General features: G+C 37.0%; 1 protein-coding gene across 2 annotated transcripts in view; it reads right to left on the reverse strand.

Annotated features, from left to right (window-relative positions):
- Positions 1 to 15,254, reverse strand: part of pacs2 (phosphofurin acidic cluster sorting protein 2) — a 99,393-nt gene that overhangs the window by 29,210 nt on the left and 54,929 nt on the right. For both annotated transcript variants that reach the window (XM_084742075.1, XM_084742074.1), the window contains exons 2-3: positions 3,952 to 4,039; positions 2,569 to 2,658 (exon numbers count right to left, since the gene is read on the reverse strand). In XM_084742075.1, the coding sequence (XP_084598201.1) occupies positions 2,569 to 2,658; positions 3,952 to 4,039 (178 nt within the window). The remainder of the gene's footprint in view (positions 1 to 2,568; positions 2,659 to 3,951; positions 4,040 to 15,254) is intronic.

Consider the following 15,254-nt stretch of genomic DNA (forward strand, 5'->3'; position numbering starts at 1 on the left):
TAATATGTAGTCCTCAAAGTGTTTATATGTTTCAGGCTGTCAGAGAATTTCTAGTACTTTGTTGTGCAAATACCTTTTATTGATTATTGGTATTGGCTGATACATACAAAATCTTTACATTTTTGTTGTAGCAGTAAATTGATTAATTGATCATTAAACTTACCAATGATCAATTAAGTTAAGTGCTTACAATTTATAACACTATTTAAAGCTTAAATCTTGGGTTTATATATGCAGTATTTCCCTAGTATGTTAAATATTAATGAATGAATAAGGAGCAAATAAAGTTTAAGAGGCAATCTTGAAGATTTTCATTTACATAAATGTCACAATCTATTGCTGAATGAGATAACTCAATGGTGACTGAGCCCATGGCTCACAGACTAAAGCATTGTAACATTAATATATGTGCAGTATTAAGAACCGGGTGCCTGTGGTGACATTTGCAGAAATCATGTCTGTACTAAGTTAGTGCTAATGTAATCAGTATAAACAGATGTATGCACATAGTCAGATAATAACTGATGCAAACTGAACATTTTCTGCTGCAGCAGCTTCATATTGAAAGCTTTTATCTGGCAAAACATGAGTTCATTTTTATTACAGGAAATGCAGTGCCTTTGTCAGTGAGCTTAGCACTGATGCCTGTTATTCAACAAAAAAACAACATATATATGTGACAAAAATATTAATTTTAAAATGATTTTATGGCTTTATTTCACAATAGTGACCCGCTCACTGTGCAATACCCTGCTTTTTACATGGTTATGTATAAAAAATGATCAATAATTTGGCACAAAATATTCATTTTTAAACGATTTTAGTGATTTAATAATAATTTTGTTGTTCCTTCAGAGTCTATGATCAGAACCGTGTCCATAGCAATGGCCTGCTACAAAGAAATAAATTAAACATTCAAACTAAACACTCAAAAACTCAGCTAATCTGCTTCGTCAGGACTGTGTGGGCGTAGTTCTTTTATGTCAACACAAGCAAACAAACCCACAACTGTCATAATGTTTTCATTTGGGTGTAGCTACTGTACTTGTGTGGCATCACCTCTGCAGGGCTGCAATGCATGCACAAAAGAAAACCCCACATTTTCTGCCTAGAAGGTAGAAAAACTCCTACTTTGAAACATTTTTGGAAATGCAAAAATGAAGCAACACTGACCTTTTCAAGAAAGTAGCTGAATGAATTAAAGAGGGAGGCTGTGTTTGTTACATTAAAGGTGCAGTTAGTGATTCTGAAGATTGATTGATTGAAATACTAACGATCTTACCGACCTGTGATTTGCCAAGATCCAAGACCAGGTTAGAGTTTCTAAAGCCTGAAAACAGTCAAGAGGAGGAGCAGAAGTCTAGTTTTCTGCTTGAATTACATCATGCTTAAAAGTTATTAGAAAATTTTGTCCCACTGATGCCAGAAATCCTAGCTTTAATCAGAATATGGAAATTAGATTTTCATTAGGTCTATAAACAGCTGCAGAGGAATACTGCTTTTATTTTAGGAATAAGGGCAAAAACCTGCATGTTTTCTGCATGCATCTCCCATGTGAAATAACTAAAGCTGTAACTTTGGCAGAGAATTACAGCATGCACTTAAGCAATATAATTAAAATTATAGTAAACTTGTATAGCACCTTTCATGCAAGAAATGTAGCTTTAGTGCTTTCACATGAAAAGACATAGAAGGAACATAATAAAACCCCCAAATAAATACAGAGTGTATCTTCACATGGATGAAACCAACACAATACCTGCAAAAATAATTTAAGAATAAGGATAAAAATAGAATGCATGACGATGAAGATGAAAAAATAAACCAACTGAGATAATATTAATAAAAAGTGTACAGAATGCAGAAAATTAAGGAAAATACAACTTTAAAATCTGTGCAGCAGTGCAAAGTAAACTGCACAGCACTTAAATCAGAGCTGGTTAATGGCTAAAGAGAAGAGATAACTTTTTAAACTTTCTTTTAAAAATATTTTGTCATCAACCAGAGTAAGAAGATGATGGAGTAAGACATTACATAACTTTCTTTAAAAATTAAATTTCTCACTCGTTTTTAAACTTTGGCATCTTCAGTGGGAACAAGCGAAGCCATAGAAGTCAGAAAGCGTCGAGAGAAGAACTGAAACAGTTTTTTTTTGCTCTTTTTGTGGGATTTCTCAATAATAACAACAACATACAGCACCGCCAGCCTTATCTTTTAATGATGTAGCAACACTTTGTCCTCTGTGCGCACACACACACACACACACACACACACACACACACACACACACACGCGACAGATACATCCCCTGATAATATTTCCACAATACAGAAAACGGGGCTTCATATCTCATTGATATCTAATGTGAGTTCCAAGTGTTGCCATGGCGACGCCTGAAATAAAGCTCATCCCACAGATGCTTCACTCTAAGATTTCACTTCAATGCAAAAAAAAGAAAAAAAACACACAGCAAATACAGACAAAAAAACCTGTCCATGAATGGTTTATTTGTCAACCTGCGGTGTTTATTTTTTTAACCAAACAGCGGCGTGGTGATATCTGTGTTACCTGCAGTGAGAAGGTGAGAGCCAGATCAGTCTCCACAGACCCACTGGGGGGCAGCACAATCTCATGGGACCTCAAAATCCGTTTGGAGCCCTGTACAAAAAAAAAAAAAAAAGGTTGTGTGTTTAATTCAGTGGGAGCTCCTTCCTCCTCTTCCCCTGGAAATATTCTGCATCTCTGCTGTTGTTATTCACTCTGCAGCAGCAAAGGTGCACAGCATGAATAATTCAACTGGACTCAACACAGTTAAAAACACAGTACTCCTGTGTTTATATATGTTTCAACATTTACTTACAGTTTTACAAAGAAAACCACACTATCTTAGAGAACATGTTTGAATGTATTTTTCTACTTTCTGCTCAGCAACTGGCTTATTTATTGTCAGTTTTATGGTTATGATATGATGTGCAGTATGTTGGATTAAAGGGATAGTTCACATTATTTAATTTGGGGTTGTATGAGATACTTATCTATAGTCAGTGTACTGACTGCAGTAGATGGAGGTCAGCTAAAAGGCATTTTAGCCAAAAAGAGTCCCCTGCTGTGGGACTAATAAAAGCATATTTTATCTTAAAGAATATCATCAGATGGCCTTGTGGGTAACCTAAACCCTAATATGTGACGGGTTTGTTGTGGTTGCTGCAGTCACAGAAAAGTGCACGCTATAAGGGGTAGTTAAAGGGATAGTTCACCCCAAAATGAAAATTCAGCCATTGACAGCAAACAGTGTACCACAGTCCAATCTTTATGCCTCCTAGCAAACTGAAGCCTTTCATTTTAATTAGCCTCATTGATAAGCGTTTTTCTAAAGGCTACACAGCTGTTTAGTCCCACTCCCTTGAGTTCTCTTCACCTTGCACGTGTGGAAATGTTCTTACTTTCACTAGTAAACATTGGCATGACTTGATTTCACGAAACGTTTAAGTGATCTCCTTGAAGATGATGGTTCCCCACGATCCTTCCAGGTTTTAATAACGTGTTGGACAGTTCTTAACCTAGTTTTAGTAGTTTCATCAGTCTCCACACTTGTTTTCTTTGCTTGATGCAGGTCATTAATTTGACCCTTCTGAAACAGAGTAACATCTTTTCCACGACCACAGCATATGTCTTCTGACATGGTTGTTTAAGAAATGAGAAGCTTCTCACTCCATCAGTTAGAGTTAAATAACTTGTTGTCAGCTGAAACATATTAATCACTGCAGTAATTACCCAATGGAAGGATCTTAGTTAACCAGGTAGTGACTTTGTTTTTGTCCAGGCAGCATATAAACCACTATGACCTCTTTTTGCTCTTCAGGAAGTGGCATGCTATATTTGTTTGTGTTTGTTTATGTGTGCAGAAGGTTTGAACATGCCTGCTGCGTTGTGTCTGTTTAAACAACATACCTGGATCTTAACCGCTATGACCACAGAGATCAGCTCTTTATCGAGTTCTCTCATCACCACCAGCTTCTTCAGAGTCAGACTGCACAATCTGAGGAGAGACAGAACGAGGGACATAATGTTTAGTTTGGAGCCGCTGTTGTGTTTTCTTTGATATGCACAAACGGATGAGTCATTCACAGTTATCAGCAAACAGTTTACATCTAATCAAAACACATACAGTGTGTGGGGAAACACAGCGTCAGTCAGTCAACAGGTTTATTGACTCGGAGCTGCTGGTGTGAAAATTTCACTGATGCATTTTCACAGTTTGCAGGAGGTGTTGATTTGATGCTCTGATGCTGAGCAGACAGAAAAGTGTGAGGTCCATGTTTCACCAGAACCGACCGATTCATCAGCTGCTGATGTTACCGGTTGATTTTACACTCACAGACTTATCAGTATCAGTGGATAAGTAGGCCGATAAGTAATAAGAAACAGCAGTGCAGAAAGTATGTTTGAGGTCATTTGGTTACTTCCTGTTTGTCCCAAGTGGTGATCATTGCAGAGCCAAAAGGGTGGCGCTCGACCTTGTCCGGCTCCACCTCTCTGGCCCTTGTGAAGCTCCTGCACTCAGGGCGTACACTAATTTTGCATCTAATGGAACGTTTTCTCTTTTATGATTGTGTTTCAGTGCAGCACAGTCGTGAAAGTCCTCATGAGATTGATCATTTTAACCCAAACCCTGATCTTTCCTTAACCCTAATCAAATGCTTTTTTTTCTATTTTATCAATCTCTCTCTTTTTTATTTATTAGTTTGTACAATGTGCACCATGAAAAAACAAGTATGAATTTTGTGAGAGTTTCGGAAATCCAGGGTTCCCTCCTACACACGACCATGCTGCACTGTACAAAAAGCATAATCTTATTTATAACTTGTACAAAAACACAACTTTATGACTTTATTCACCGATTTGAGTGAAAAAATGTATCATATTTTATTGAGGAAATGTTTTCTGGATGTCCTCCGACTGCTCATCTTCAACTTTCTGTGATTTACAGTTTCCTGATAGACAGATACTTACTATTATTAAGTATTTTGATTAGGGTCACAAATGTTTTGTGCATTTTTAAAAAGTTGGTCCCCAGGAAAAAGGTTTGGGCTTTAAATGTCAAAAAATTAAGCATTTTACCATCAGGTTTTCAAATACTGACATCTGCATCAAACTCGAAAATCCAGTGGTGTTCAGACTCTGATTTTTACAACACAACGTAATCAAACATTTGACCTTTAACTTACAAAATAGCCAGCAGGTCACCTTCCTGCTGCTACAATCTCACCTAAAAAAAGTTTTCTCACCAGTGAAATCCACAAAACTGTTCACCGGAGCGGTGGAGGAAGAACTGGCCAAAGATCACAGAAACTTTCCTAAATTCCTCCACTTGTTAGTTCGCAGCAGGCTGAACTAAACCCTCTTTTACTTGCAGACGGACATCTGCCAGCAGAGCAGAATAGTGACACCGGGGCAGGGTGGTGGCGGAGCGGCCGGGGTGGCATTGTTAGGACGGTGTGTGTGTGTGCGTGTGTGTGTGTGCGCGCGTCTTTAACAAGCCCGTCACGATTTTTTGAGACACTTCCTCACAAGACGAAAGTGAAAAAGAAAAGCTTTTTTATTTTAAAGGAGCTTTTCTTTGGAGGCACTCTTTGGTTCTTTTGACTGAATCATTCAGAGGAGCTGCTCTGAACAGGCTGGCTGCTCACAATCTGGAGGCCTATTTTCACCAGCCATTTATCATCCGGCTCTCCCTCTTTTTTTTTTTTACTGCAAAATTAAACAGTGTTAACGCTGCTGTTGGCTGCAATGACATCACTCCTACATTATTCTGGGGCATAACAACACGGCATTGAATGTCGTTCAGCAGCAGGAATGGCTATTCAACAGCAGCGAAGGTTTATTGTCACACACGGGAAAAGATGTGGGTCAAAACTGCAATGAGTGACGAACGGTGGAGAGAGAAAAGTGCTCAGAGCTGAGTGGAAAAAGAGAGGCAACATTTATAAACGTATATCCACTGTCATTTAGACTGCCTTAATTTAACCCAAGACTAGTTCAAATCAGACTTTATCTAAACAAGGTTTAAAATAATCCAGATTAAGCAAGGCTCTGATGTATGAGTAAAAGCTAATCTCATTTTAGTGAATACAATCTTATTGATTAACTAAATAGTATGGAGATGAATGCTTATTAAGATAAATTAATAGGTAATTAAAAATACATTTTCTGGAACTAAGTATAGAAGAAGGGAAAATGGTGATTTTCAACTGTTTTGTACTCATTAACAAAAGATTACATTGCTAGCCTGCTACAAAGTTAACATAACATTACTTTGCTTGCTAGCTGGCTAAAAAGTTAAGAAAATGTTAAGCTGTTTGCTAGCTAGCTAAAAAGTTAAAACATTGCATTGCTTGCTAGGTAGCTAAAGAGACAACAAAACGTAATGTAATTTGGTCAAATAATAGGTGATTAAAGAAGGTTAAAGCTGCAGACTGTTATAACAGATTGAACAGTTTTGAAACCATGATTATTTTGTTGAATCTATGTCAAAATGGCAGCCATTTTAAAAGTTAAACCTCTTCAATTGTTGGTTTAAAGTTAATACTGGATCACATTTTGAATTGGCATTGAAAGTTTTGGTAAATTTAATCTAAGTTTAGAGCAAAAACTAAGGTTTACTGAAAGGTTTAAACAGAATCTTTCTCAATGTTAAATTAGTTTTAACATTTGGTGCAACAGAATTTTAAGATAAGATATGATTCAAAAGTTGGTTCTGAAGTCTAAAAAAGGGGAGGAAACTAAACAAAATGTTACATCATTTGCTAGCTAGCTTAAAAAGTTAAGAAAATATTACATTATTTGTTAGCTAGCTGAAAAGTTAACAAAATGTGACATTGCATGCTAGCTAGTCAAAAAGTGAACAAAACATTACATTGTTTTTTAGCTACATTGTTATCTAGTTAGCTTAAAAGTTAACAAAAAGTTACATTGTTTTCTAGCTAGCTCAATGTTAACAAAAGATTACATTGTTTGCTAGCTAGCTAAAAAGTAAGTTAATGCTTGCTAGCCTTATCACAGTGACTTGGCAGAGAAGCTTTAATTTCTCCTCCTTTTAGAAAACCTTGTTGGACCAAGTCTAAATTGAATCTTTCTTCATTTTAAACCAGTTTCAAAGTTTGGTGCACCGTAATTTAAAGATTTTAAAGATAAACTATGATTTCATCAGGTTAAGAAAAAATTGTTTGGGAGGTATAAAAGAGGAGGCAAAATAAAACAAAGTATTGCATTGTTTGCTAGCTAGCTAAAAAGTTGACAAAAGTTTGTTTGCTAGCTAGCTTAAAAGTTACCAAAAGGTTACAATGTTTGTTTGCTAGCTAAAAAGATAAGCCATTACATTATTTGCTACCTAGTTAAAAAGTTAGTTAATGCTAGCTCTCCTCCTTTGACAAAAAAGGAGTGGACTAGGTTGTTGGACAAGGTTTACATGGATTCTTTCTTCATTTTAAACTAGTTTCAAAGTTCAGTGCAACATAATTTAAAGATAAACCCCGATTTAATCTGGTTTAAAAATGAATCCTTGTTGGTGCAACCCAAACAGAGTCAGGACTGCGGAGCTGACCTTGGTTGTAATCTAACTCCTCTCCAATTCTCCTATTTTGAGAGCTTGGGGGCAAAACAGTGACAGATAGGTGAGGCAGCAAACAAAAGAAAGCAGCAGCACTAACAGTCAAGTGCTTTCAAAACCCCACAGTGTACTGAGTGACATAACGCCGTGTCTCTGCAGCAGAGGGGTATCAATCAGCCCTGAGAGAAAGGAAAACATTGGGACGGGGAGAGAAGAAGCGATGACAATGGCAGGTTTGAAGAACCCCCAGCGGGCTGAATGAAGACCTTTCTCTTCTTCTTCAGCTGAGACACGACCCAAGAAATCTCAGGCACAATGGACACAAGCTAGTGAAGGCTGTCATTGTCCTCGGCCTGCTCTCACACAGACAATACGCAGCATTCTTATAACTCCTGCTTTGTATTCTACCCTGTTTCCATCAGTTCCAAGCCCACAATGCCATCTATTCCAGTTATGCTAGGTGGCTGGATGGTTTGCGTAGGCCGAGACGACCACATGATATCTGCCACACAGGCCGCTCCGCTAAAATGTCACATTTAGCTTTTGGGTTTCATTTTTTTTTTTTTTTTTTTTTTTAGAAGTGATGTTTTGTTCTTTATCCCTCACAATGGGTTTATCATCCAAAGGAACAGCATGGAAACCACTTAATTTGTAAGAGGATCTCTGCTGACCCATTTCTCTTTGTTGGTGGCCTAAAATTCTGACAAGCGGAGATGAGTGCAACTTAAAGTGAATTTTGTTGAACACACTGGTGACATTTTCCCACCAAAAGTTGGTCCATTTCACAAATGGTGGTTTCCAGGGCTCCAATCAACTCGCTTTCCTGATCAGGCAAGTAGTAAAAAAAAAACTGAACACATTGTTTTCTCCAGAGCTGACGATGGAAGAAAGTTTATAAGTTTAAAGGCATAATATGCAACATTTTCCTTATGACCTTCTAGACCCCCTGCATGTATTTCTCATTATTTTGCTGTGCTCAGGACACTTTACCTACTCAAAACATCGATATTTGACGTCCAATAGTGATTAATATATGCTTGAAACTAGGGCTGAACAATTTAGAAAAAATATCTAATTTCTATTATTTTGAGCAATATTGCAATTGCAATATGATTTGCAGCATTAGAGGTGATGATAATTTTTATATCATTATTCTTATTTTGATTGAAAAACGTTAAAATTACAATAATTAGATTTTTTATTTTTTTTTGCAGGAATCTGCACCAAATTTTTAAGTCTGTAGAATCTGATTTGTAGGACAAGACATTTGTGCATCACAAACATTCATTAATTTAAAAGTTTTTTGACAAACGTTCTGCCTTTAACAAATATTGCTGCTCCTGCAATTTGAAATTTCGATTAATTGTGCAGCCCTACTTCAGATGCACAAATGAACTGTGTTGCAACTAAGAATTATTTTCACTATCTGTTAATCTGACAGTTTTTTTCATGACTAATTATTAATTCATTCATTCATTATCTGTAACTGCTTATCTTTGAAGGGCTGCAGGGGGCTTCTCTAACACTGGGCGAGAGGCAGGGTGCACACTGGACAGGTCACCAGTTCATCGAAGAGCTGACACACAAAGAGACAGACAACCAGTCACACACTCACATTCATACATACAGGCAGTTTAGAGTCACCTCTTAACCTGCATGTGTTTGCACTGTGGGAGGAAGCCAGAGCGCCCGGAGAGAACCAACGCAGGCACGATGAGAACATGCAAACTCTGTGCAGAAAGGACCTGCTCCTGCCACAAACTGCCCCCCAATCACCCTTTATAAAAAGTGCTCAAAAAAGTTCAAATTGCGTCTTTTGTCCAACCAACCGTCCAAAGAACCAAAGACTCTCATTACTGACAAAAAAGCAGCAATTCCTCACATTTAAGAAGCTAGAAGCAGCTAAAGTTTTTACTTGAAAAAATTGACTGAAACTTTTAATTGATTATCAGAATTGTTGGCAATTAATTTTCGTACAAATTGACAAATCAATTACTCAACTACTTGTTTCAAGAATATAAGCAGAGAGCTCAAACTACCCTGTAGATAAAAAAGAAAAAAAATCTCTGAAACGTTCTGGACGTTCTGCTGGACAGAGACTTCCTAAACCTGCACCTGCAGATATACAGCCAATACACCTGACAGCACGTAATGATGCGTCATTAAATTAATGATGACAGGCTTTATGTGTAATTTTACTACATTATAACTTGAAATGCAGTCAAACAGGATAATGTTGACATAATTATTAAGTGTAATTTACTTTCAGACTCTTTAATCTAATAAAATATACAGTTATTAGTGAAAAACTTTGGTTTGGTGAACAGCTGACTGACTGAACATGACTCTACAACAGGTGCAGACCATAAATTGTGTCATGAAAATTCAAAATGTGATTGGTAAATGCTTTCAGAACTATAAAACTGTTTCTGATCCTGAAACTGGTTTGAAGGAGGGAGGACTGCAGTGGGAGCACTGGCGTGTGACTGTGTGACAAATGGTTTAACGTGGCTCTCCGGTCAGTTAGGAGGGGCCCTGAGCAGGATTTTGGATGGAGGTCAGGACCGGCTCCGACACACATATCAGCAGAACATGGCCGAGGTCTGAGGTTTCCCTCATCAGCTCTGAGCTGAAGGCGAGGACACGCTCTCACCGCCACCAGCTGATGTGTTCCTGTGCATGGAAACACACGCTCATCACACAGCTGCTGTTCTGGCACTGCAGCAAAGAAACCTGTTCCCTGTTCTGTCCTCTCGCCGCGTCCCCAGAGGGTCTGCCGAAACACACGGCCCCGCCGCACGCAAGCGCCGCCCTGCCAAAGCCTGATCCAGTGACCAGCTCAGCACAGATGCTCTGGCAAAGGCCGAGGGGAGGGCCGGCGGGGGCCCCGTGTGGTGCTGCGAGAGCAGAATGACAATCGCTCCGTCTGCCAAGAACAACAAACCAACAGGAATTTGTTTTGGTGTCACTGATGCAGAGACGCATCAACACGGCGCTGTCAACACACAGCAGAGGGACAACGAGACCTGAAGACTGAGGACGAATCATATCACAGCCAACCAAGTTACAGATAATCCTTCATTAATCCTTTTCAGTGTTACAGCAGCAAAAACAGCAGAACCAACATGACAGATCTGATACACAAGTAGAAAGATATAAACAGGAGAGAATACAGATAAAGAGAATTTAATACAAGTCATGGATCTTTTGATCATTTTGTGATGATCAAACTTGCTTTCAGTATCAAATAAAGGGAAAAAAAGCCCCCCAAATAAATAAATAAATCTGTCACTATCAAATTAAGACAAAAATGCCCCAAATAATCCTAAAAATAAAAGAATAAAAATAAATAATATAAATAAAATACAAAAATCTATCACTATCAAATAAAGGCAAAAATGCCCAAAATATAAATATATATGTATGTATATATATATATATATATATATATATATATATATATATATATATATATGTATATATATATATATATATATATATATATGTATATATATATATATATATATATATATATATATATATATATATATATATATATATATATATATAATATAAATAAATAAATAAAAAATAATAAAAAAATTAATTAATTAAAATAAAATAATTAATTAAAATGATGATGATGAAATTGAAGAAGAGAAGAACGAGAAAACTGGGAGGGAAAAGGGGCCCAAAGGAATGAAGACTCAGATAACACAAACAGTATCTGGTTAGAAGGTGAACAGCTGCTTGAACGACATAAAACGACGACTGATCTGGATCCATCTGGATCTTCGTCTCTTGATTCGCACCTGGTCAGTGAACGTTTTCAAAGTAAAAGTCCAGATTTGGCTGAAATAAAGGAGCCGAGCTCAGGATGGAGGGGAAGGTTCAGGCTTTGGTGTCTCAGAGGGAAAGTCATTACAACAGATGACACCGTACACCTGATCCTAACCATGAACATCTCTAATCATTGATCTGCTGCTCTCCTGACACTGGAGGAATACAGATACTAATGATTAATCTCAAGACTAACATGACCTCAAAAATATTGGACTTAACGGTAAGACAGCTGCAGTGTTTCCAGGTGAAAGAAAGAAATGGTTTAAACTTTGTTCAGTAATACAAAGAACTAACTAAAGCTGAAAATGATTAATCAAATATTAAACTATATTATTATTATTCTGATAATCGATTAATCGGTTTGAATAATTGTTAAAGAAACTTTTCTGGTTCCTTTACTTTGAAGACGTCATTTAAGGCTTTAAGAAAACTGATTGTTTTTCCTCCACGATTTTCTGACATTTTAAAACAAACAGTTATTAATCAATTAATCAAGAAAATAGTTGCAGCCCTACAGCTAACTAGCTATTTTTATTGTGACACAGATCTACTGAAATATTGTTGACAATGTGTGAATTTAAAGATCTACTATCTTGACTCATTAAATAATTGATTCTGATTGGTCAATTACATAATTCTAAGGTGTGTTATTTCTGTATAACATGCTGTTGCTATGAAGATCAGACTGTTGCTATGTACACAGTTCTAATAATAAACTCTGGAGGAACAATAAAATCATTGTTAACGCACTAAAATCATATTAAAATCAATATTTTGTGTCAAATTATTGATTTGTCTGGTACATAACCATGTAACAAACAGGATAATATACAGTGAACAGGTCATTATTGAGAAATAAAGCCCTAAAATCATTTGAAAATTAACATTTTGTGTCAAATTATGGAAAATTATAGATTATTGTGGTTCATAACCATGTAAAGCAGGATAATGTACAGTGAGCAGGTCGTTACTGTGAAATAAACCCCTTCAGGATGATTTAAGATTCCTGCATCATCCTGTGATTTATTTCGCAATAATGACCTGCTCACTGTACATTATCCATCACCTAATATTTGACATCTACACAATATGTGTTTTTTTTTTCACTTTGGAAATTTTAAATTGTTTAACATCAAGACTACAAACAAACACACAACATATACCCAATCCTAACATACAGGGTGCCATTAGACATGTCAGAGATTAAAGGGAGACGTGTGGAGGTCAGATAACACAAACATCCACGGTTCAGTTTCAGTTCCTGGATTTTCTCCTTCTGTTAATAGTGAGAGTGGAGCAACTGTACACTGGTGAGCCCTGCTGCACTGAGCAGCATCGATAATGAGATTTCCATACTTCACACTGCCACTTCCTGCTCGTCTGCCCCAGAACTCACACACACACACACACACACACACACACACACACACACACACACACAGAGGCACTTAAAATAGATGCTGGAGTACGACGTAAGAATTGAGTTAATAGTGTATCTGATATCATGAGAGGAGCCATCTTAAGCCTTACATTTGATTCTCGACTGGACGACGGGTTTTCCACCCTCAGACAGACCAATGCATTTATCAAATGCAGGTGAATCCAAGTTGCACATCATATTACAGAAACTTCACATCTTAAGATAGGAAGGGTCTAAGATATTACAGAAGCAAATCCTAGCTAACTTTATAACAAATCCTATCATGTCAGGTTAGGAAATCCTAAATACTCAATAAAACATCAATTATCAACTTTCATGTCTGTTAGCAAGTGAGCTAAACAACTTTGTTTAGCTTTGTTTTGTTTTCTTTTTAATTTTATTTAAATATATATATTAAAACTACCAAAACAACAATGGCTTTGGATGACCTACCATTAGATATTGTTAGCAAACACTAGTTATTGTTAGCTAACACTACCATTAGGTACTGTTTGTGAATACTACCAAATGCTGTTAGCCAAAACTATACTACTAGCGAACACTACTGTAAGCTAACACTACCTTTAGCTATTGTCAGCTAATATTACATTTAGATACAGTTAGCTAACACTACTTTACTATTAGCCAATACTACCATTAGTGAACACTACTGTTAGTGGACACTACCATTAGCTATTGTTAGTTCACACTATCATTACATACTGTTAGCAAATACTTGCTTCTGTTAGCAAACATTACCATTAGCTAGTTAGTAAATTAGCTTCTATTACAGGTGGAAAAGAGAAAATTAGGACAGCTTCGTAGATATCCTAAAGTTAGGAGAGTTTATTTAAAATTTTGTGAAGTTAGGATGCTTCTGTCATACACATCTACTGTCTTAAGTTAAGGTAGGAACATAGGACTTAGGAACTGCTAATCATGGCTTTGTTACACACTCAATTCTGATTTGTTAACTACAGCATTCCAAGGTCTGTTATTTCAATATAACCAACTCTGGAGGAGCAAAATAATTATTTTTAAATAAAATCAAACAATTTTTAAATCAATATTTGGTGTCAAATTTTATGTATGAACTGTGTAATAAACGGAATAATGTAGTGTTTGCAGGTCATTATTGTGAAATCACCCCCTTCAGGATGTACATTATCCTTCACATGGCTTTTTTTCTTAAATCAAAATTTAAATTAATTAACTAATATCATGCCCTTTGACCTGAATGATTTCAAAAAACTACTATAAAGCATGACTATTTCACAGAACAGTGTCAGAAAAAGAAAAAAATCTGACTAACTGATGATACTGTATGGCTTTTATCCAACAGCAGCTATACTGTATGTGGCTTACTGTATGTCCAGATTAAAGATTAGACCAAAGGGCAAAGGATAAACTAGAGGATTTATCACTTTATATCTCTGCATTCTTTTTGATTACATGTCACGATCAAGCTTGGACAGAGTTCAAAGGTGTTATTAAAGTTACAGCTCTAGTGCACTGTAATAGGACTGTCAGCGCTGTTTCAGTTCAGGCAAAATGTACGTTCAAAGTACAATTCAGTGTTAAACAACAATGCATTCCTTAAGAGATGGGACACGTCATGCCATTTGGGGCTTTCAATCTCTGAAAGAAAATCCAATTTCTGAATCTGCTGAGTTTAAATTGGATTTAGGCCAACCTTGTAATGTTCGCTGCAACACTTCAGGGCCGAGCAAAAAGAAGAAAATCATTTCAGAGCACTACAAAGCGCAGTGGTCCTGACTCCCCTGACCTCCAGCGCTCCCGTTTCTTACATAAACCTCAATGTGGCTGAGCTGGCACAGCTGGCTGCTTCAAATTATACTGTACCACCTTTTTTCTGCAAGTTCACAGTTAGTCTCATGCACACCTTCTGTTTCTTGCACACAGGTGCGTAAGAGGAAATATCCAAAGGCAAGAAGAGAATCACCCACTCTGCCTTTTTACTTGCAATAAAATTTGTTTGCCATACAATGAGAATCAGAATCAGAATTTCTCAACGTCTGGCATCAGTTACTGGAGGTTTTGGCACATTTGTGAATCCGCATTATTCCAGCTCTCTTTCAAAACACTGCAGGCAATCTCGTGAAGCTTTGTGACGTTAGAGTTTGCTTTGTCTTTTGCTTTTTAAATTAATCTGTTCAGTGGCTGTGGAGAAAAAAGCTGCACGTCAGCACTCACTGCTTTTTCTTAGACTACACACAGTACACTGGCATGGCTTCGATCCATGTTTGGGATTGTTTTCCCGCTAAGAAAAAACATGAATAGTTTCCCCCACAGCTGTAAGCCAGAAGGAATGACTTGCCTTTGCAGAATTTAACAGTGCTTCTTTATGGTCAGTGTAGAGTC

The sequence above is a fragment of the Lutjanus erythropterus genome, chromosome 18, assembly GCF_056507025.1.
Source record: "Lutjanus erythropterus isolate fLutEry1 chromosome 18, fLutEry1.hap2, whole genome shotgun sequence".
NCBI classification, from domain to species: Eukaryota; Metazoa; Chordata; class Actinopteri; order Lutjaniformes; family Lutjanidae; genus Lutjanus; species Lutjanus erythropterus.